Raw genomic sequence first — 22,769 nt, 5'->3', positions numbered from 1 at the left:
GTCAGGGATGGAGGTTTAGACACAGCCTAGGACCAACTCCTCTTTTCCTGCAGGACAGTATGGCTATTGCAAATATATTTGCAATATATTGCAACTGATTCTTGAGCTCTGGAAGAAATTTCTGCAATCCAATCCAGAATAATTACTGTGTAAAGAAGGATTTTTTTTTTCACCAGGGAAGTGTTCTTGCCCTTGTAAACAGTGGTTGAGATAGGTGCCTTGAATGCTACTGAAGAACTTGGATGAATTAATAAAACGTGAAAAGAGCTTTCAAAACATGCCTGATGTCCTTTCTGGCAGCTGGTAAATAACACAAATGGATTATGCAGGTGAAGTTGAGAGCATGAGTTGATTTTTTTTAGACAGCAAACCTTGGACAGAATGACAGCCCACAGGGACATCTCTGCTGTGTGAGGAGCAACAGCCTCAGAGAAAGTGCAGGGCAAGACAGCAGGGGTGTGGTGGAAACAGCAATTAAGATCAGTAATTGCCTTGTGTTCCTTCTGCAGGGCTATGTGTATTTTTGGGCAAGCAGTCAGCAGAGATGTAGTTCTTTGTCTTCTGCAGCCTTTTGCAGGTGTTTAGATTCACCCTGACTGATGGAATTAAAGACACTCCTTTGGGGAGCACTGCACAGCCCCATCCCTATAAGGTCTACTGTTCTTCATAAGGCAGCTTGGTACCAACATCCCAAACAGCCTATTCCACTACCTGTGCTCTAGAAATCTTCTAAGAACTGCTGCTGTTTGTAAGGATTATTTTTGTGTTGAGGAATTAAAAACAGAGCCATGAATTACATTCAGGCTCAATGAATTCCAGACAGGCTCTGGAATTAATTCTGCTGAGCAGGACTAAGATAAGGTAGAAACTAATTCATAAAGCCTCACCAGGGACAAGAACTTAGCCCCAAAATGGAGTTTAATGTGAGGTCTGTTATTGTTTTTGCCAATAGCACTAGTTACGTTTGATTCTTCACTGTGCTATTTGCAGTTCATCTGTATTATTTACTGTGAAAACTCAAATTACAACACTTCATTGCCCTTGGTTCCCAAGTGTGCATCTGTACCCACTGTTGTACAAGGCTACTGGCTGCTACCTTTTACCTCTGCCCCAAGAATGCTACCTGAGGAGTGTTCCTGCCCTCATCTAACAGCTGCAGCTTTGTACCTGAGTTCTTGGCATGCATGTAGTCAGTATTTTGAGTGAAACATTCTGTGAAACTGATTGCTCAAAGGGATGTTTCTGGCTGAGGTTCCCACCTTCTTTGATCCAGCCTCTGCTGGATCTTAAAATTATGGTATCTATTAGCATATTGCATCATAGTGAGGTATTAAATAACACTCAAAAATGGAAATAATCCTCATTTTATTGGATCAGGAAGAGTGGTAGGAAAGAAGGGAGGTGAAAATTCAGAAATCTTCAGTGTGACAGGGAAGAGTTAAGAAGAACAATACAGAGTAATTTCAACAGACAGATTTGTAGTGGTTTTATAATACGAGTTTGGAAGCGTGAAATGATGATAAGTGTAATTCTCATAGCCCTGGTTTTGTTTCTTCTGAGTGCACAGTTCCTGAATTTGCAATGGAAGAGTCGTGGATTTCCTCCTGGACCAATCCCATTTCCCATCATTGGCAGCATCTGGTGGATAAACTTCAGAGCTGATCACAGGAGCCTGAAAAAGGTATGTATTTGCAGATGGGAACTAAAGCGCTGTTGAGGCAGAACATGTGAAAAATGGTGATGGTTGTTGATAGACTGGTGTGGTGACAGGGAGAACCCTGAGAGAAGGTGAATTGTGGAAGTGAAGTGCCTAAACAAGTTAAGGTAAAAACTTGCAGACAGTCTAATTCATATGAAAGCTGATAAGTGTGCAACTTAAACAGAACTGAACATGGTAATTTTGACTCAGAAAAGACTTGTGTTTTTGAGGAAATCTTTGGCTTTGAAAGAAAAAAGTGATTCTCAAATTTCCCATCACAGGCACACATTGAAAACCATTTAAGACTAAGTGTCTTGAATTCAGAAGATGTGAAAAGCCCACCAGCTTATCTTCTGCTGTAATGGAAAGGAAACAAGATTGTATCCCATATGCAGCCAAATCCTTTGATCTGTTGTTTCTCTGAAGTCCAGTCTGGGATGTGCTCTTTGCAGATAAACTAAAGATGTAAATGATGGTGAAAGGAAAGAATTGATGGGAAGAATTAGGTCCATGCTAAGCCTTTCAGTTTTCAACATCCCTGCACTGAGCCAAAATGTCACAAGAGAACCCAAGGTGTTAATGTATTTTTCAGATTGCTCTTTCTTTATGTGTTAAGTGCAACTTGCAGGTCGGAGGGTACCTGGCTGCAGCTGAAGGCAGCTTAAAAGACTGTGATGCTAAAATTTTCTGATGGCTACATGTTAATTACAGTGAGAGGAGAGACCTGTACTGGTGCTTGGTCTAGTGTCAGGGACTTTGTTCTTGCAGAATACTCACAGCATTGCCTGAGAGCAGTCCCCATCACTACCCAGAGATGGGAACTATGCTTAGATGCCTCAGCTGACTGTATTTCAGTATAAGATGGGAAGAGTTCCTGCCACTGAAACATGAAATCTGCAGTACTAGAAGGGGATTTACACCTGGAATTCATAATTTCAAGCAATTATGGTGGTTGTCTCCGGGAATGAAATATGGAGTTGAAAAATGTAACCAAGAATGGGCAGGTGCAATTTCACAGGAAACCTTGTACAGATCCAAAAACACTCAAGGGCATTTACCCTGTAGTTGTTATTGCAAAGGTAACCCAGGACAAGTTCTAGAAAAGGACCATTTATTCTTTCATTGCTCACATTTCTGTGGGTGGTGTGTTCCCAGGGAGAGCCCAGACCCTTCCTGTGGCAAGCCCCATCACCACAAAACCCAGCCACTGTCCCTTTTCATCTCCTGAACCCTTGAGTAATGCTGTGCTGGAAGAGAGCAGCCCATCATGTGTGCATATTCCTTTGTATTTATTCCAAAAATAATACCCACTAATCCCGTGGGTATTATTTTGGCACTGTTCTTACCTACAGCTGGCAAAAACCTATGGCAACATCTGCACCCTGTGGATGGGTCACAGACCTATGGTGGTGCTCTATGGGTTCCAAGCTGTGAAGAATGGTCTCACCAACAACTCGGAGGATGTTTCAGGGCGACTGCAGACCTACATTTTCAACAAAATGGCAGATGGAAAGGGTAAGATGTTCATGTTTGTGGAAGGACTTATTCCTTGACTTTCTTTGTCTCATGTTTTTCTTCTGAAAAACTCCTAGTTCCCAGCTGACTTTTTCTGTCTGCTCAAGGTGAATCATATAATTCTGAAGCATCATCCTAAGTGGTCTCCAAATCCCGCTGTAACACATGTATTTCAGAATCTTATCAGAGCAGCATGGTCTTGTTGGTCCATTTTTAGTGTTGTCTGTGTGTCCTGATTTGAAATAATCCTGAGCCTGCAGCTTCCTCTGCAAGTTGAGACTAAAGTAAGTCTTTACGGTCCCAGTTGTTTGTTTACAGCAGAGGTTGCTATAAGGAAAGCATATATAGAACTTTGATCTAGTCTTGTTCCAAAGCACAAAGTCACAGGAAAGTCAGTGGAGCTTTAAATTTATTAGCCAGAGTGTTCAAAGCATTGTATTGTGCTATCACAATCACTGCTGAATGACGGTAGATGAAGAATAAAGACAGTGATGTGTTTAAAAAAAGAAATAACTGAACTTGTTTCCATCAGCCTCTTATGCAGAGAATGTACAGCAGATGCCTTTGCCCTCAGTCAGGATTTGTTTCATGTGAGCTGCAGTCTAGAAAGCTTTAATTTGTAATACTAGCTAATGTAAGTAGGGAAAAAACACTTTAAGGTATAGAGATTATTAAGTCTGAGGCCATTTCAGTCCATTTGGAAGGATCTGCATTGCTGCTTTTTATCAGGATGCGGTGAAGAAAAGTAGCTGGGTTGTGAAAAGTGCCCTAAAACTCGCAAATTGTTGCAGAGATGGCTTTAACAAACAGCTGCAGCTCAGCTGCAAGTTTGTGATTCTGCAACACAAATACCACCTGCCTGTCCCTAGTTCCCAGGACAGCAGTAGGAACAGGAGGGAGTTATCCCAGTCTGCAGTGAAGCAGCTGTCTTGGGGAGCAACCTGGCTTTCCCGGGGGAAGTGTAGGCTAGACTGGTGGAGGGAATTTCCCCACCAAGCAGATTAAATTGTTCATGCTGGGTGGTCTCTGCTAGAACACAGATTCACAGTAGAGCAGCCTGGGATTCCATTCTGTCCCACAGGAACTCTTGATCCTAAGAAGCTGTTTGCAGATTGGCCAAAGCCTATTTTTCCTTCTCATTTTCACTGTGTGGTTCTTGCCCCGGCTTCATTGTCTTTCCAGAAGGGATGTTTCCAGGATGAGAACTTGATATTTGGTGTAAAGGTCCTGGTAGAACAGGATTCCTCAAAGACCAGAGACAGATGTGTCAGAAAAAGTAGGATTAGGTTTGGAAGGCTGGTGTGTGAGTCCAGAGATCCAAGTGGGGCTTTTGCAAGGATGAGAATACCTTAACCAAGATGTTTTCTCTGCCTCTAACAACATTCAATTCAAAGAACACTGCCTTAATGTGTCCCTCCTCTTTGAGTGACAGCATAATGAGAAGATGACTCTTACTGTGTTTATCATTTACAATTGCATGAACTTTAACATGACATAAAATTCATTCTTGATGGCTAAAGGTATCTTGCTCTCAAATGGCCTCATCTGGAAACAACAGAGACATTTCGGAATTGGAACACTCCGAAAACTGGGAATGGGGAATAAAGGAATGGAGCGTGGGATACAAACTGAGGCCCATTACCTGGTCGAGTTCTTCAGAGATAAAAAGGGTATGGCATTGACACACTGCTTGGGGGCAGACACAACACAGCCTGCTTTACTCTGAAGGTAAAGGCTACTTTTTTTACAGAATAGAATGGATTTGGAGCACACTTTAGATTTGCAGATCTAGGATAAGGTGCTGAAGAACTGTAAACTACATGTTCTGTGGTGTTTGTTAACAGGCTGGAAAAAGAAACATGAAGCAATACAGCAGAGAAATCCCTGAACCCAAAATACTGAAGTTTCTTTGCTTATTTATTTTTTGAGGGAAAAAACCCTCAGAACCCATGTTGGGATCAACAACAAGATTGAAAAAGAAAAAAAGAAAAAGAAAGAAAAAAGGAAAGCAAATTTAAAAAAAAAAACCAAGGCCAAGAGTTAAAGATTTGAGGCTTTTCTGTCCTCATTTTTGAGTGAGTTTTGTTACTTTTTCTAGTGAACTTTGGGTGTTTCTGAGTAACAGTAAATACCACAGGAGACATCCATTATAAAATGTCACTGTAATCTTTTCTCCCAAATAGCAAAGGGGGAGAAGTAAGTGCTTTGGAGATGAATGTTTTTCTCTGTCTGCAGGAGAAGCTGTTGACCCTTCCTTCCCCATTGTCCATGCTGTCTCCAATGTGATTTGTGCTGTGGTTTTTGGACATCGTTTCTCCCTAGAGGATAAAACTTTCCGCCAGCTGATTGAAGCCTTCAATTGTATAGTGGCTTTTGGGAACAGCCACGTTTATTTTGTGAGAATATTACTTATGAGATTATATATGACTTATTAGAATATTACTAATATGCAACTTATTTGATTATTGAGCTCATTCTTTATTGTATTATATCACTATGTATAAATTAAAGTATTGTATTATTGAATACTGATTAATATTCTGATTGTGAATAGGAACTGGACCTGCAGTGCTTTGGGTTTGACATGACTCAATTATGAATATTCTATCAATAATCTTTATTAGAATGTCTTAGCAAAGGTTATGTGCTTGGGATGATGACCTTCTTCTGTAATGGAAATACCAGTATTATTACGGTGAAAAGATGATACTCTGTGTGAAAAATGAAAGAAAATTATTTTTTTTCTTTTTTTGATGCTAAGGGGATAGACATAAGTGTTTATTAACATTACATTTATTAATATTGACACAGGTTACATCTGTCTGCAAAAGTAGATTATTTTGTTGCTGAATTAACAGGGCAAATACAAATGGAGTTATGCAGTAAGAATGGGAAAAAATCCAGGGTGGAAACTGTGCTGTCTCTAATTTGTCGTTTTAATGTGTGCATATGTACTCAAAATGTACTAAACATTTCTTTTTGATACCACAGGATTTTTCCCAGAGAAATTAAATCAGCAATTTAGTACCAAAAATGTCCATGCTATATCTCTACCACAAGGCTTCTCTACAGTGTCACTAACTGCTTCTGTGCTGAATTCTTGCTCCCCAGATGTGTGAAGTGCTCCCGTGGCTTGCAGAGCTCCTCCCAGGACCTCTACATAAAGCAAGATTTTCCCGGGATTTTGTTTGTTCCTTTGTAAGGCAGGAAATCATAAGGCACAGGGAAAAAGGCAGAATAGATGAACCAGAAGATTTCATTGACTTTTACCTGAAGCAGATAGAGAAAGTGAGTAATTAATGCTGTACATGACACAGATCCAGCCATGATGGGTTCCCTGCCCCTTCCCTGCTGTTGTCTGTCCACAACAACATTACTGCAGAGCTCTGCAAGTACAGCCTAAAAACTCTGCTGTCGAACTCAAAATATGAACTTTGAATAATTAGTTCAATAACTTGTTCTAGAAGTACACATTATTTATATTGGTTCGTTATCATACTGTGGAATCCTTAGTGAAGGCTGGGCAGTAGGGTGGATCTTGAAAAGGTGCAGGTATTTAGATGGCTGCCTAATTCTGATTCTTTTTGCCTTGCTGTATATTTTTATTCTTAGTAGTGCTGCATGAGTAACATGACAATCTTAAAATGTTGGCAGTCTCTGCTCTGAAAAAAACCGTAAATCTTTAAAAGGATAACACGATATATTAGATAGATTGCTGAAATCTTGCTGAGAGTGGTATGGGTGGGATAAAACTACCTTGAAATGTGTTTTTCTGCTGTGGAAGTTAACAGAAGTCAACATGTCACTTTAGAAGGCAGCAAAACAGGACTCATGCGCCTGACACATTCAACAGCACCTGTAATTTAACAATATCAGCACACTCATTTGAGTAAAGTCTTTGCCTATACCTGTGTTCTGCTTAAGTATCTGTATTTTTTCTGTCCTCTAGAAATCTTGTTCCTTTAGATACAGTGATCACTGTCTGTCTCAGTGCTGTTACACAGCTATACCCCATTTTACCTTTCCCATTGACACTTGTAGGCTAAAAATATCCCCAATTCTACATTTGATGAGGACAACATGGTGCAATCTGTTTTTGACCTTTTCCTGGGTGGCTCAGAGACCACAGCCACCACTCTACGCTGGGCTCTGCTCTTTATGTTGGTTTATCCTGACATCCAAGGTGAGTTGTACACACATGCATGGATATGATTCAAGTAGAGTAATTTTCTGTTATACTTTTTTTTTTTTAGCTAAGATAAAGGGGTTTTTAAAGATCAAGTTGTTTTTTTAAAAAGATAATTTCTGAGCTTTGCTTTTAATAAGCCAATGTACTAAAAAATTCAGAGATTTTAAAATAATTTCAGGGTTATTCAGCTTCTGATACTGTATTGGGTCTTGCTCATTTTTGTCAGAATGTTTCAGCACTGTAAGCATATAATAGAAGATACAGGCTGAAAAAACACGAGGTGAAATTAGAGTTTGAGTTAGGGAAAACTGATGCTCTCCTGGTATCCAGAATGTGTAATAAGGTTATATCATTTGAGTTCATTAACTGAGACATCAGTTGAATTTCTGTAAAATAGATATATTTATTCTAATATATGGGGATGTTAAACAGAGAAGGAAGACCATAATGGGAAGACAAAAGGATGATCCAAAAATTCTGGACAAGAGCATAGTTGAACACTAGTTTCAAAATTTTTGGATGATTTGGTAGAGGGTTTTCAGAGGTGATGAATTACTAAGCCAAGTACATGTTCTTGACTCTCAGACTGAGGGCTAGAAATTCTTTTCATGCTTGTGGTGCTAGAATGCTAGAAGAACAGAGCCCTATGCAAACACATGCATTTCAAATTCTGATAAATTATAGAGTAAAAAATGTCTCTTAGCTTGCTAGCCTAAGTTTTAAGTATGAAATCTGACCCCAAACCATCTGAGACTGTATAATATGTGTTAGTTACTGAAACTTAGATAGCAGCCCGAAGAGATTAACACTTGGTGATGGTTTAGTAATATGATCCTGTTTCAGTTACATGATACAGCATTTGACATGTATCAGCTTAGTGTGATGGCTTGCTTGCAACACCCTCATTAGTGTGCTGTGAGTCTGTGTTTACCTGGAGTAAAATCAACAGCTTAACCAAACTGATCTCTTAATGAGAAGTTGTTGTTATACTTAGAGTTTTCTCCCCCTTCTTTAAATATAATGCTCCATAAATCTGTTGAGCTTGTGGAATGAAGGTCTGAATATAGAGCCTATAAACTAGGAAACAGAGTGCATTTTTTTCTCAAATTGTTGTATAAATGCATTTACACTTTATGATATGGTAAGTATAAACTATTTACATATTGTAATTTTTTCTATCACTACTATCACTACTTTCCCAAAAAGGAAATGAAAGCTCTGTTTCATGCAAAACAGAGTCCTTATATCTATAATGGATATTTAAATTTTTTTTTAGACAAAGTCCAGAAAGAGCTGGATGCTGTTCTGAGTCCCTCCCATCTCATCTGCTACGAGGATCGGAAGCAGCTGCCATACACAAATGCAGTGATGCATGAGATCCTGCGTTTCAGCAGCATTATTTTAATCACAATTCCCAGAGAAGCTGTCAAGGATACCACTGTTTTGGGGTATCATGTTCCAAAGGTACAGGTATCCCTTCTATTCCAATGTGATCTTTGGTCATGAGTAAAGTTTTACCATTAGGCCCTTTCCCCTCCAGCTCAGGACAGGAAGATCATTTCACTAGATTTAGGATAAGGTGCTGAAGAACTGCAGACCACACATTCCATGACATTTACTAACAGGCTGGGAGAAGAGACATTAAGGAATACAGCAGGGAAGCCCCTGAACCCAAAATACTGAAGTTTCTTTGCTTACTTATTTTTTGAGGAAAAAACCCTCTGAACCCTTGAGATTATTGTTTTTCCCCTAATTATGTAATCTTTCATTTCTGCTGCCTTTCCATGTGCGGAATTATAGCTGGAATCTGTTTGTGTCCTTTTTTCCTTGATGTGTGAGAGACAGAATTGTACCAACTGCATCTCCCTTCAGGGCACTCTGATTATGGCAAATGTAGACTCTACTCTTTTTGACCCTGCCTATTGGGAGACACCTCACCAGTTCAACCCTGGCCATTTCTTGGACAAGGGTGGAAATTTTGTGACCCGAGATGCCTTCTTAGCCTTCTCAGCAGGTGAGTGCACTGAGAACTGAGCCCAGGTATGTGGGTTAGGTGAAGCTTATTTTCATTGTGGAGAAGGCCAAAGGGGAGTGCAACCCCAAACTGCAGGAGCACATGGTTTTCCCAGCCCAGAAAAATGTTTGACTGCAAAAATAAGTTGTTCGGCAATTGTATAAACATTTGATCTTCAATTTAAGTTTTGTGCATTTGTGAAAATGCAGAGAAGATAAAATGAATAAGGTCACAGAATTCCCAACACTTAGAAACTTGAGTCATTACACTGTTGCCCTTAGTTCTCCTCTGTATATGCTGAGTTATGCCATTACAGTGGATATTCTGTAGCAGTCTGCTGTGATGGAGCTGATTTATTTTGTATAAATAATTTAATATTCATGAGTGCAGAGAGATGAATGGAAGATCCAGAAGCTGGATCAAATACATTCAGAAGTCTATGTCTTTCCTGTGGAGCTTTTGGAATCACTCACTAGTGTGTGAGCTATGGAAGCTTAAACAAAAAAAAGCTCTTGGGGATCATGCCAGGAGGGAATATCCTGGTTGTCAGAGCTGTCAGCTGAGATGTGAAAATGTGAGGCTCAGGTTTCTGGTCTAAATTGGGCAGAAGAGCAATTGGTTTCTCACATCCAAATTGAATGACCTGACCACTGCATTTCAGAGTTTGTCACTGTCTGTCTCTGGGAATTACATCCTGGACAGAGTTAACTGATAAACTGGGAAGAGATTTTTCTTTAACAGGTTGTTTTCACTGAAACCATTATGTAGGAAAATGTTTCATCAGGTGTAGAATGTCCTTTGTCTTCCGATTTTTCATTGCTATTAGGGAAGATAAGTCAGCCTGTACTAAGCAGAAACTGTGAGGGAACCTAAAGATGCTTTCTTGTTGTTTTTATTTGGAATCAAAAGACTGAAATCCCTTTCATAAAATTAAGGAGTCTAAAGATTAAGAAGCAAGAAGGAAACTTCTGAGAAGCATCTCTGGTATCTTTTCTAGAATCAGGGCAGATCCTGCAAAGATGAATTGCAGACATTTCAGTTGTGTGTCCAGTTCAATCTGAGAGGAAATTGTCAAATTCAGCAAAGCTCTTTGTTCCTTGATGAGCAATGCCCCTGTGAAAATCTGGGAAACAGGTGCTGGTTACAGACCTTGGTGGGGACTGACTTCTCTTTCTGTTCACCCCTTGCAGGTCACCGTGTTTGTCTGGGAGAGACGATGGCCAAGATGGAGCTTTTCATCATCTTCTGCAGCCTGTTGCAGAAATTCAAGTTCACTGTACCAGAAGGAGTTAAGGAAATCAACAAAGACATTATCTTTGGGAGCACCATGAAACCCCATCCATACAAGCTCTGTGCAGTTCTGCGCTAGGTTGCTCAGCATTAGAGATTTAAGAGGCAGAGATGCAGGTTTGGTAGTGTGCTGGTATTTGTGCAGCTTTACAGTTCTCATTTTTAGCTTAAATTCAGTGCAAATCTCTCCTTGTTGTCTTATATGTCTTAGACGCCAGCCCTGAAAAATACTCTGGTTTTCCTGTGTCTGGAAAGTGTCTGTACTTTTTTTTCCTGCTGTGTTACAAATTAAATAAATGTAGACAATTATTGCTATGTCTATTCTTACTAGAAACTTGGCAGAATCTTACTGGAGGGAGCAGGAACATCAGAGCCAGATTCTGAGGAGTCTTCCTCAGAATACATTCTCAAATCCAGAATGGTGTGTGGGAATGCTGTTCCAGAGGTGGTGGCTCTGGGCATTGCCAGAGTTCCCATCTGTGGTTGCATGGGAACACAAAGATGTGGAGGGGCATCTCAACTTGCTGGGAGCAGCTTTGTCTGTTTAGCCAAGAGCCACAGGCAGATGATTGCTGAGACTGGAAGTAACAGAGAGACAACAGTGCAACCCTTCATTTGGCTGTGATGCTCGTGACTCAGGCCAAGAGCAAAGGCAAACCCCTCCTATTACCTGCTGGAAAATGCACAGAGAAGCCCCACTGCTCATTTCCACAGTGGGTGGAAACAGATAAGGACCAGTGGGCTGGCCTGGAATTTATTTTATTTTATTTTTATTTTTTTTATTATTTTTTTTTTTTACATAAACTCTTGTGGTGCATTTGAGAGGCATTTCAATGAAGGTGGTAGTCCTCTCACACACCAGTATTTGTAATGACAACGATGTATAGCAGATTAGGTTGGCCATGTCTCTTCATCGATCCCCAAAAGCACAGTTCAGGGGAGCTTGCAGTCTTTGCAGTCTTGTGCAGCAAAGCTTGGTGCCTGTGAAGGTGGGGCAGGGCAGGAGGCACTGATGTTGTGTTCCCCAAAAGCTGTGGGAGAATCAAAGCTCTTCAGAGTTTTCTGTGGGCAGAGGGACAGCTGCACACAGGCAGGCTTCTGACAGCTGAGGGGAGCCTACTGAGTCCAAATGCACACCAAGGGAAGAGCTGTGTGAGGTGCAGCTGGCAGGACCTCTGTTCTTACTGTTCTTCTGAGCCGTCAGCCAGCCGCAACCCCTGCTTCTCCAGGCATTCAATTCTCTTCATGGAAGCTGTGGCACATAATGCTTACAAAACCTTATCAGGCTTCTCTCTTCCCAGTCCTCCAGCACCATCTTGTATGAGGAGAAAAGCAATATGTATTCCCTTTGACATCTCTCCCAAATCAGTTTTTCAGGTTGATCCCAGCTCTCAGTTCGATCAGTGGTCAGCAAGATGGTTAAATGTTATTTCTCTGTCCTGTTTCTGCAGTAAACCAACGTCCTTCACACCTCACAACTTTTATTTCCAGCCTTATGTACTCTGCTTGGTACATGAGCAGCAAGGCCATCTAGGTGCTTCCCAGAATGTCACATGCTGCTAAGTCAGATGAGCCAAGCCTAATGCTGTTCCTGTGCAAGTGCCAAATCTCTGTTGATCATGTTCAAATGTCACCCTTTGCAGAGCTAGAGTTGCTCAGTTGCATGAGAGCACTTGTGAAAGTAGTTCTCAGAGGCAGCTGTATATCATCTTTGTTCCTGCTGCAGGCAATCCAGGGGGATTAGCCGGAGGCAGGTGGAGGGGTGAAGAAATTTTGCTTTCTGCTTGGTCAAGGAGAGTGTGCAGCCCCACTTCCCTGTGCAGCTGAGCAGGGAGTGGGAGGACACTTGAGTATTACATTTTTATTACCATCAAACTCCTGTTACCCAATGATCAGTTGGTGTCTTTTATGGTCTGTGTGTCCTAGACACAAAATTAAAAGGTAGAGCCATTCCCCAAACACCTTTCAATATAAACTGTGAGGAAAATTATTAAAGGAATAGCAGAGGACATCAGAATCAACTTTATGGGGCAAGTTAAGTAACAGAGCACACGGTTGGTGCATAGGATGGCTACTGATGAGCCTGAAATTTTCAGTACACTGCCCTTGGGTGTGCAGCCAACCCTCAGGATTTTTTTTTTTTTATATAGTTTATTTCTCATTCTTGCAAGAGGCTTTTTATGCAACCAGGACCGTGGGCAGAGATTTTTGCCACAGCAGGAGTCATGGCACAAGGAGGTGTATAATTAACCTGCCTTTTGTGTCCATTGAAGAAGCAATGATTGACAGATGTAGCTGTAATATAATGGAATTATGTCATATACACTTAAAAATAAGAACACTTAATTCTCTGGGATGGGGAAGTAAAAGTGATAAAGAGGGACAGCGAGTCACATGAGTGTCAAGTGTTTTTTCTCTTTTCAGGGTGGTATCCCAAAACCTCGATAAAGTGGATCTCTCCTTTGTCTACACAGCAGTTGTAGAGAGACAACGTAGCAGTGTAAATCAGAAGTAAAATGTTAACAGTGAGTGAGGTGCTGGTATTTTTTGTGATTTCTCTGCTGTTGATACAGTTTCTGAAATTGCAATGGATGCGAAGACAATTTCCTCCTGGACCAACTCCATATCCCTTCTTTGGAAATCTGCTGCAGATGAACTTCAAAATTCATCATGAACATCTTAAAAAAGTATGTATTTTCTGGCAATTTATTAATGGACTCATAAGCTGATTGAAAAGTAAATGTGTTTAACACAGTCTTATTTTGAAGGCTAGGGAGGGATTTGTTCTAAATTGCATAAAAGTGGAAATAGGTGGAGATAATTAAAATATCTGTTTCTTTGTGTGAAAATTTGCACTTACAATGAAATATATATTTAATACCTTATGTTCATATGAACAAAACCATAATGATGATAATAGTCCTGTCTTACACATAGGAAAGAAATGTATTTTAAAGTAGACTCACTAATTCTGTGCTGTGTTTTGGATGTCTGTGTTTTGACTGTGGTTGCACTGGCATTTTCTAAATATCCCATGAAATAGCTACTGAGGACATGTGTGTTTCCAGTATAGAAAGGATGATTTTTTAAATATACTTATTCAATGGATTTTCTGAAAGATCTTAGAATCATTTTTTTTCTGACATACCATTTGGTCAGATTTTCACAAGAGATTTCAGTCTTCTTAGCAAGACTGAGCTTTTGAATGGCTAAAATAATTCACAAGTATGCTCAAATCCTTTTCTAACTCCAGTTGTAATGTGCAGCACTTCTGAAGTTTGTATCCTGTTGTTTTATAGTTCTTCTACATCTATATTAAATATTTAACATTTAAATATGTAAGTAATAGCACCTCACTCTCCCTCTTCCTTCTCAGCCTTCCCTTTCCTGGGGTTTTCCATGTCCTGCCAGTTCTGTCCTCCTGAGCTACATATTTCAAGGCAAAGTGGTATTATTCCATAACATAAAATAGTAGCTGGTGCCTGTCTGCTGTGTTTTCTTCTATTTCTGACATCCCAGACATGAAGAGTAGTACTGGTCATCCCAATGTTTCAAAAGCCATGAACTGGTCCTTACAAATATGAAGTTAAACACGAATGCGCAAACACAAGCACATACGTTTTTGCTCACTGTGCATAAGTATTCCCTCTGGTTTGCACCCCGGGAGCAAAATTTTGTAGTCCTCTGGTCCTGCATTTCTTGGGATGTCTTGGCAACACACCACTCTTTCCAGCCTATTTTGCTGCTTTTCTAGTTCCTTATTGAGCAGCCAGGGGAAGGACTGTCCTGCCCACTGCCAGGGATGCCTGTGTGCACAGCAGCTGAAGGCAAGGCTGTCACAGCTGAGCTAGAAAGGAAAGGGGGACTCCTGCATTACTCTGCTCCTCGACTGCTTTTGCTACACTCGACACACAAAGGCGAATCTGTAGATGATTCACATCAAATTCATGAGCTACTGCTGTCTTGTTGCAAGTGGTGAGGATGAAAGAGCTCATCTACAACGAGTTTGAATCGTAAGACATAATAAATGACATCACAGACTTTGGCAATATTGGTTGACATTTTAGAAACATCACAATCTTTAATAAACGAGACTTTAGATAGAAACCTGACTTCAAACTATATTGTATGTAAGAACATACCTGCTGCTCTGTTCTTAAAGTCAATCACCCTTAGGGCATCTGCCCAGGGGGAAGATCTTGTTCATTTTGTTTGATTTAAAAGCACTGGTTCTCACTCCTGTTATTCTGATTCTGCTTTGTCCTACAGATGGCAAAAATTCATGGTAATATCTTCACCTTGTGGTTTTCAAACACTCCTGCAGTTGTCCTGCAAGGATTTCAGGCCGTGAAGGAAGGTCTGACTGCCCATGCTGAAGATGTTGCTGGAAGGCCCACAAACAAAATCTTTCACATTCTGACACGTGGAAATGGTAACTATTATTCTCAGAAATTCTTTTAATGTGTTCTAGCCCTAGTTTTGACTTTTGATTTAGAGCCTCAAAGTCCTTAATTTACATCAGGAAAAAATTTTTTTTTTCACAAGTTTTTTTAAAACAGTTCTATGCTATATTCTGTCAGAACAATAAGGACAGCACAGAGTTAATGTAAGAGCCTCTATACAGAAGATAAATGGCTAAAATGCAAAAAGAAAGAAAAGAGGAATGTTGCCAGACTGCTGTAAAAATTTTGAAAAAATTAAAAGAAAAGAGAAGCTTATGGGATGTACCAATCCATTAATTTATATGCTGCTGACAGCATTAGTTCATTATGATCCTAGGTGTCATGTTCTCTAATGGTCATCTCTGGAAGCAGCAAAGGCGTTTTGGAATTGCAACAATGAGGAAAATGGGAGTAGGGAAGAAAGACCAGAATTATCTACTGCAAGAGGAGGCTGCTCACTTGGTGGAATACTTACAGAAAACAAAAGGTATGTGAGGGTGGGCAGGGCAGTCTCTGCAGTGGGAGACTTTGCTGGTGAATGGGGCACTGGCAGCTTTTGAAACTATCTGACTACAAAAATGGATTCAAAGTGTATGTCCAGAGCTGAGTCTCAAAAGTCTGAATATGCTACCTGCATGAGATATTTACTTGCAGAAGTTTGAAACCCCACAGCAAGATCACAGAATTAGAGATTCCTGTCTTGTTATGTACATGCTTAGTTATATATTTATAATATACCAATATATATACTGGTCCCAATCAGCGTTATTACTTCTGCATCATTTCTATGTTACTTGTGGTAACAGCATCAGGGTAACAGCAAACAGTAACAAAATCAGTGTCACAATGCCTCCTATTCTTTTTAGAAAAGAAAAAGCACAAAATATGCAAAGCTTTGACCAAGGATGCACAGCCCTGTGCTCTCCTCAAGTGCAGTAGAAATATCTCAGCTCACACAGCTTATGGTGAGCTCCTCAGTAGGAAAGGGAGTTTGTTCAGGTTGTGCTACTGAAAAATGGCGTGAATCCATGGGTAGATTGAAATATTCTAATGAAAAATAATGTGAGCAAAGAATAGAAGGTGGTTCTCTTTTTAACTCAACTGTGTATTTAATGTCTCAGCTGGTCTTGTACCCTTATTGCCAAATGTGAGATCTGCTGATGCCAAGGTTTGATGAAATCTGGGTATTTTTATAATTAATACTACTAATTCCATTCCTGCCAGCAGTTTTTCCTTTTTTTTAACCAACAGTGTTTTTTAGATGTCTGAAGTTACTTTTTTTTATTCAGGCCTTTTACCAATAAATTAGAATTTGCCATCCAGTGATCTAATTCAATTAATGTTAGAAATGTTTATGAAATTTTATCAGCCCTCCTCTCAGTGAAAACAGCAGGAACAATAAGTGTTACTGGTGACAGTACAGGAAATGTCTCTTGTGTTTACAGGAAAACCTCTGGACCCCACTATGCCTGTTGTTCATACAGTCTCAAATGTGATTTTTTCTATGATTTTGGGGCATCGTTTCTCCAGAGATGATGAGAATTTTCACCGCCTGATTGACTCCTTTGACACCGCAGCAGCATTTTTGAACAGCATCTCCTTTTTTGTGAGGAAAATCAATTTTGTTTGTTTGCTGGGTCTCTAGAGATAGACAGTGTAAAAGGCAACTTGCTTGTTGCTTTTGTAACAAAAATAAATACTAGATCACCCGGAATTTCTGGAGAGCACATCAGAACAGTGCTTCCAGATGCCTAGTTCAAAATTTGTTTTAATTGCTAATGCTTCAACATAGCACAACAATTTCCTGTGTCTGGGGGACAGGGATGAAAATGCAAAGATTTGTTACATGGCTGAGAGATGTACAAAGGACTTTCTTGCAAAAGTGCTACCTTAACAACTCCATTGTTTGAAACTATATTTGAAATTAGTAGTAAAATATGGGTAAAATTATCTGAAAAGCTCTGAAATAGACTTATCTTAATTTCGGTCCGGCAAACTGGCTTTCTTCACTCTATCATATGACACGGCTGTCAACAAATGTCAAGCGTAAATGGGTTTTTACTGCTTCCTTCACTACTGCCAGCCAACCTCATAGAAACTGGAGTAGAGCAACTGTTTAGTGCAAAGGTAACATGGCATGAAATTGCTAAATAGCAGCTTTTGCCTACAGTTTTTGGCAGCAACATCTGTACCACGTCTGCACATCCTTACACGCATACAGTGCAGTGACACACTGGAAGTCACCCTCCTTTAGCTGCTTTTTCTGCCTCCCATCCAGGACCAAACTCCTAACTTCACACCTGGTCCACTGGAGAGAAAAAATCTCTCTTGCTTCTCTACGTGCATCTGTGACTGCAGCTGCCAAAGCAGCAGGACAGGTGTCCTCAGACTGGGGCAGTTTTATTATGACTCATTTATGAAAGAGAACCACAGTACTGTGTATAGTCAAAAAGTGAATTTACCCATGCTTGAGGCAGCTGCTTCTGCAGAACTTGTTGGAACTCATCCAGTTCTGTATCTTGTATGATTTCCACCATCTCTGACTAACTGCTGTAAACAAGGTCGTGGAGCATTTGAGGACTAACTTGAGACTTTTGGTAGAGAAGATAAAATAAAATTACTTATTAGTAACTATCCCAGAAGATGCCGGTGCTAAGATACCCTTCTAATCATGGTAGACACAGGTTCAGCTATTTCCAAACTGCCCTCAGTAAGTATTTATGTAAGTAGTTTTTAAAGCACCTTAATAGTGTGTCCAGAGCCAACAAAAACGTTCTAGTCCAACATTTCATTGTGCCCCGCTCTCCACAGTGCTTTCACAGGACAGTACAATCTCTTAATGGCTGGCTGTACTTACCTGTTTTCCAGGTAAGTGGACAGGCAGTGTTAAGGAAAATTATGCAGTGGGCAAAGAAGAAATAGAGCTGGGAATCTGAATAGGCTTGTGGAGAGATAAATCTTTGCAATGCATCTGCCACTTAAATAGATGAGCCCAGAAGTTATGGCCTAATGGATAATTTAAGCTGCAGCAGTTCTGTAACTGGAAGGACATGACGCAGTCTGCAAAAGGGGAGGGGAACAAAGTGAAATGAAGTAGAAGAATGGAGTGGACATAAGAAGTGTTTTACTTCTTTTCTGTTGATATATGGCTTTATGAGAGCATAAGGACAAGAGGGTGAATATGTCTCGAACAATAAATAAACGGGAAGGAATCGACACAGCTCTGTATTTCTGTGTCACTGAGTTGTTTTGCACATCACACAGATGTGACCTATTTGCTTCTTTTCTGTGAGAAGGCAAATGTGAGTAAAATCCCCATGAATTCACTATCCTACTGTAAGAAAATAAACCTGGGTTTGGATAGTTCTGTTTTCACTGAACAGATGTGTCAAGGAAGTCAGCCTGGTTGGGTTTATTTTAGTGATGAAATAGAAATTATGTATGTGTTGGATAAAGGGAGATTAGGGACAGGTTTCATGGGATATTCTTAGTTCAGCTGAGCAAAGTTCAGCCTAGCAAAGAATTTTGGTAGAGAGGAATTTAATTTATTCCTTTTATGTCACGTTTATATAATCTCTAAGTATATATATAAAACCTTGTAGTATAAAACGGAGAGAAATTTTGATTTTGCTCCAGGGAAAAGTAGAATTAAGAAAGGCTTTAATCTTTAATTAATCATGGAGTAGGCACTGTCCTTTCAATCTAATGCTGATTCAGTCATCAGTCTTTCACTTGCCTTTTCCACTACCCAGAAGCCTGTATTAGGATTCAAATTTAGTTTGCTAAATGCCACATATTTATATGTAATATCACATATCAAAAATATCTCTCTTACAGATGTATGAGTTGTCTCCCTGGCTCGCTGGTCATTTTCTACCATCAGTTAAAAAGATTAAGTCCTGTATAGATTTTACGAATGCTCTGTTAACAAAGGAACTCGAAAGTCACAAAGGAAAAAGAAAACTTGTTGAAAATCGAGATTTTATTGATTACTATTTGGATGAGATAGATAAAGTGAGTACCTCTGAACTTCTGTCACACTTCACTAATAATAAGGGATTTGAAATGTTTCTTTGATTATAATGATGTCTATTAGAAATTTAGAAGTGTATGATTTCTTCAGGTGGTTTACTTCTTTTGTGTGCCATAACTTTCTTTTCAATTTATATCTGCAGACTAAAGGAGATGCTAATGCTACTTATGATGAAGTAAACTTGATGCAGACTGTTTGTGACCTCTTCGTAGCAGGCACAGAAACTACAGCCACCACTTTACTGTGGGCATTGCTCTATATGGTGATTTATCCTGACATTCAAGGTAGGCATATCCAAAGAGGTCTGCAACTCTAGCAATGATTCAAGTTCTAATAGTGGTTGTGCCTGTTCAAAGAAAAGTAGAAGAATTAATTATTAAAATATGAATCAGATGAACTGCATTCATGTGTTTCTTACTGTATCCTTTCTAACATACAGGCAAATTATTCCAGTCGGTTTTGGGGGTTTATTTTGTTTGTTTTTTGTTTGTTCTTTTTTTTTTTTAACAGATCTAAACAGAATGCAGGGTGTGATTAATTTAATCAGCTGGAGGAATTTAGTCTCAGATGAGATAAATTACACCACTGCCCCTCCACAGACAGTAATACTTAGACTACCACTAAGGAGTCTTGGGTTATCCTTTTAATCCCTGACTCCTACTCTTTGATTTGCTCTTGGCCTCTCGCAGCAGAAATAACTTAAATAGAGTGTGAGGTTGCCAATATTGGGGTGAGTAGCTTGAAAATGTGTGCCTTTAATAATGATATTCACGAAAGAAAGATACGGATTGGCAGCGTAAAATGACTGAAAAAAAAGAGCCAGAGTGCATGGGATAGAAAGAATTAGAAGGTACAAAACTCACTGTTAAGGCCTCATATTTGAGAGTTTAAGCTGAGTACCAGGCACAGCAGGAGCCTGGCAAGTAGAAAATGTGAAAGTGTTCAGGAGAAAGGATCTCCCATTTTTGTTACTTTCCAAAGACTTAAAACTTGAGACTGGGTTGCACATACTGAATTTTCACATGATTTTTCATCTTCTCAGGATATATTAACACATTCTTAAGTTTTGTGGCAGTAATTCTAATTGCAATGATAGAGTCTGTAGTATTAATTAAAAAAAACCCAGAAATTACCATTTCAGCTCAGATTGTAAGTAAAAAAAAGAAGTCCTTGGGAAAAAAATTAATTTGTGTAAGTGCTTCCCAAGGCAAGTAATTACAGAATAGCAGTTAGGACATCTGTAGATGACAAGCAAAATCTATGTGCTTCTTAATGAAGAACAACCCTTGAACAATCGATTACTAAATTGTTCCCCTAACACACGATTAATATTTTTTTCCTGCTAACTCCCTGCCTGTAGAAATAAATATTAATAAAAGTCTTTTTATAAATTACCTTAGAGCAGCAAATGTAACAGGAACCCGCATATTATTATAGAATGACCTCGTCTGCTACAGTTATTTTAAAAGCATATATGCAACCTATAAACAACCTCAGTGTCAAATTTTTTCAGGTCATTTCTATGGGAATTTGAAGGGATTATTTTTTATAAAGTATCCTTTTCATCTGGTTGCATGCCATCCTGAATATTAAAAGCAACAGAAAAAAATTATGACTATAGAGTTTGCTGTGTATTTAAAGCTGAATATTCCTCCTTAGAGAAAGTCCAGAAGGAGCTGGATGCTGTTGTGGGTTGTTCCCATGTATTTTGCTATGAGGACAGGAAAAAGTTGCCCTACACAAATGCTGTAATTCACGAGATCCAGCGATACAGTAACATACTCTTAATTGCACTGCCCAGACTGAGTGTGAAGGACACGGAGCTGCTGGGATATCATATTCCAAAGGTACAAAAGTGCTGCATATTTGAATGAATTTGATCTTTGGTCCATTAGATGATTTTAGAAAGGCTTCTGAGGTTTTTCCTGATTGGGGATATGAACTCTTGTTCTAGCAGTGCCTCTAAGGTTTGACTGTCTCTGTGGATGGCCTCTCACAAGGCTTTGTCCTAGATATGAATAGATTCTAGAGTCACAGGTTTTGCTGAAGCCGCTGCTCCTTTTTTTCAGAACACCGTAGTTTTAGCAAATATTGACTCTGTTCTGGCTGATCCCGAAAAATGGGAGACACCTGATCAGTTCAACCCAGGCCACTTTTTGGATCAAGATGGAAACTTTGTAAACAGAGAAGCATTCTTACCATTTGCTATAGGTAAGTGCACTGAACAGGGCTTTATTTTCTCCTTGTGGCAACAACTTCAGATCCATTCCTTCCACAAAATAACTGGGAAGGTACCTACAAATGGGCATATACAAACTGTTCTAAAGATCTCCAAGAAGAGAGAAGTCCAGTTGTATGTGGAAAAGACTGGAAGAGAAGGAATGACACATGGAAAAGCATTTCTTAGAAGATAGATCCAGTTTCTCTCTGAGAAGAGATCCAGCTATCAAAGCAGCAGCAGAAAAATGCATGGTGCTGGGAATACTGCAAATAGAACTATGCCACCCTGGTGACAATTTCTATAATGTCTTACTGCTATAGATGTAGATTGATTTTTTTTTTTTTTTTTTTGTGGAAATACAAACAGCCTTTTAGTTGTGAATAATTAAATGATAAAGTTAAGAGAATAGGATGAAATCTGCAGAAAACAAGCAAGGAAAATCCCAGGCACTTTAGAAAAGGAGGCGTGATAGAAATCCTTCGGCTGATTTGCTTTTTCTGTTTCTTCACAGGGCATCGTGTGTGTATGGGGGAGCTGCTGGCAAGGATGGAGCTCTTTATTGTCTTTTCCACCCTGCTACGAGCATTCACATTCACCCTGCCAGAAGGGGTGAAGGAAGTCAACACCAAGTTTGTTTTTGGGAGCACGATGAAGCCACCTCCCTACCAGCTCTGTGCCATTCCTCGATAGGAAATGGCAGATTCAGGGAAGAGTTACTCAGTAAAACTGCTTCTGTACGTGAATTCCTTTTTGCATGTCCTAAGATTTTTGCTTTCCTCTTAATTTGGTTAATCACTACTCTGAAAGATTCTTGACAGATAGCTGCATCCTGAGCATTATAATTATAAAGGGTTGACCTTCTGTTCTTTCTTTTTTTTTTTCTGTTTGGAAAATATTGGTAAACCTCTGATGTGCAACAAATAAAGACATTACGGGAAGCATTAGAGTTGGGACTTATTTATTACCAACTGGAAAAAGGTTTTACAGAGAATGGTGGTGTGGTCTGTAAATTAGAAGTCTCATGAATAAAGATTCTTTCTCATAAGCCAGAGTTGCATTTGTAGAGATAGGCTCAGAGGTCTTCCAGTCTGTCTCGGGATTTTAGTAGGTGCAGGAGGTAAAAGAAGCTCTTGGAGGAAGCTTTCTAGAGGCAGATAGTTGGATCTGAGATAACATTCCCTTAGACTGATGTGGTTTGCTGTTGAGCAAGCCTGTTGTATACAACTCCATCATTGTCACTTGGGAAGACAGTTCAGGGTTTCACCCACCCAAACAGGTTGCATTTCAGCCCTTCTGATGAAAATGGAAGGGTGGCTTCATCAGGCAGTTGTGGAGAGCTTTTCATATCGCAGAGCAAGGACTGGAG

At 39.7% G+C, this 22,769-nt stretch overlaps 2 protein-coding genes across 3 annotated transcripts; both read left to right on the top strand.

Moving 5' to 3' along the window:
• The first annotated feature begins 1,513 nt into the window (after positions 1-1,513).
• Positions 1,514-10,919, top strand: LOC136295121 (cytochrome P450 2J2-like). Its single transcript, XM_066193453.1, has 9 exons — positions 1,514-1,681; positions 3,052-3,214; positions 4,735-4,884; positions 5,450-5,610; positions 6,326-6,502; positions 7,256-7,397; positions 8,680-8,867; positions 9,276-9,417; positions 10,608-10,919. The coding sequence occupies exons 1-9, from the start codon at positions 1,514-1,516 to the stop codon at positions 10,784-10,786; spliced, it is 1,470 nt and encodes a 489-aa protein (XP_066049550.1). The 3' UTR covers positions 10,787-10,919.
• Positions 10,920-12,539: 1,620 nt separating this feature from the next.
• LOC136295119 (cytochrome P450 2J6-like) lies at positions 12,540-22,333 on the top strand. Of its 2 annotated transcripts, none has more exons than XM_066193449.1 (10): positions 12,540-12,648; positions 13,132-13,394; positions 14,977-15,139; positions 15,487-15,636; positions 16,595-16,755; positions 18,987-19,163; positions 19,325-19,466; positions 20,842-21,029; positions 21,252-21,393; positions 21,915-22,333. In XM_066193449.1, the coding sequence occupies exons 2-10, from the start codon at positions 13,224-13,226 to the stop codon at positions 22,091-22,093; spliced, it is 1,473 nt and encodes a 490-aa protein (XP_066049546.1). In that variant the 5' UTR covers positions 12,540-12,648; positions 13,132-13,223; the 3' UTR covers positions 22,094-22,333. The 2 variants fall into 2 exon arrangements, with proteins under 2 accessions (XP_066049546.1, XP_066049547.1); XM_066193450.1 differs by lacking the exon at positions 12,540-12,648 and adding an exon at positions 12,726-12,761.
• Positions 22,334-22,769: the final 436 nt, after the last annotated feature.

This window comes from Chamaea fasciata, unplaced genomic scaffold (assembly GCF_029207755.1).
Source record: "Chamaea fasciata isolate MVZ Bird 193981 ecotype frontalis unplaced genomic scaffold, bChaFas1.0.hap1 SCAF_11, whole genome shotgun sequence".
NCBI classification, from domain to species: domain Eukaryota; kingdom Metazoa; phylum Chordata; class Aves; order Passeriformes; family Sylviidae; genus Chamaea; species Chamaea fasciata.
Note: the sequence above shows the minus strand (reverse complement) of the source record. Positions and strands in the feature narration are given on the sequence as shown.

What these genes read in the sequence shown, in the direction of transcription:
- LOC136295121 (XM_066193453.1), top strand. Translation starts at nt 1,514, where the DNA reads ATGATGATAAGTGTAATTCTCATAGCCCTGGTTTTGTTTCTTCTGAGT. An exon ending in GTTCTTCAGAGATAAAAAGG is followed by an intron (nt 4,885 to 5,449) that starts GTATGGCATTGA and finishes CTCTGTCTGCAG; the next exon opens with GAGAAGCTGTTGACCCTTCC. An exon ending in ACCTGAAGCAGATAGAGAAA is followed by an intron (nt 6,503 to 7,255) that starts GTGAGTAATTAA and finishes TGACACTTGTAG; the next exon opens with GCTAAAAATATCCCCAATTC.
- LOC136295119 (XM_066193449.1), top strand. Translation starts at nt 13,224, where the DNA reads ATGTTAACAGTGAGTGAGGTGCTGGTATTTTTTGTGATTTCTCTGCTG. An exon ending in ATTTGGATGAGATAGATAAA is followed by an intron (nt 19,164 to 19,324) that starts GTGAGTACCTCT and finishes TTATATCTGCAG; the next exon opens with ACTAAAGGAGATGCTAATGC. An exon ending in ATTCTTACCATTTGCTATAG is followed by an intron (nt 21,394 to 21,914) that starts GTAAGTGCACTG and finishes GTTTCTTCACAG; the next exon opens with GGCATCGTGTGTGTATGGGG.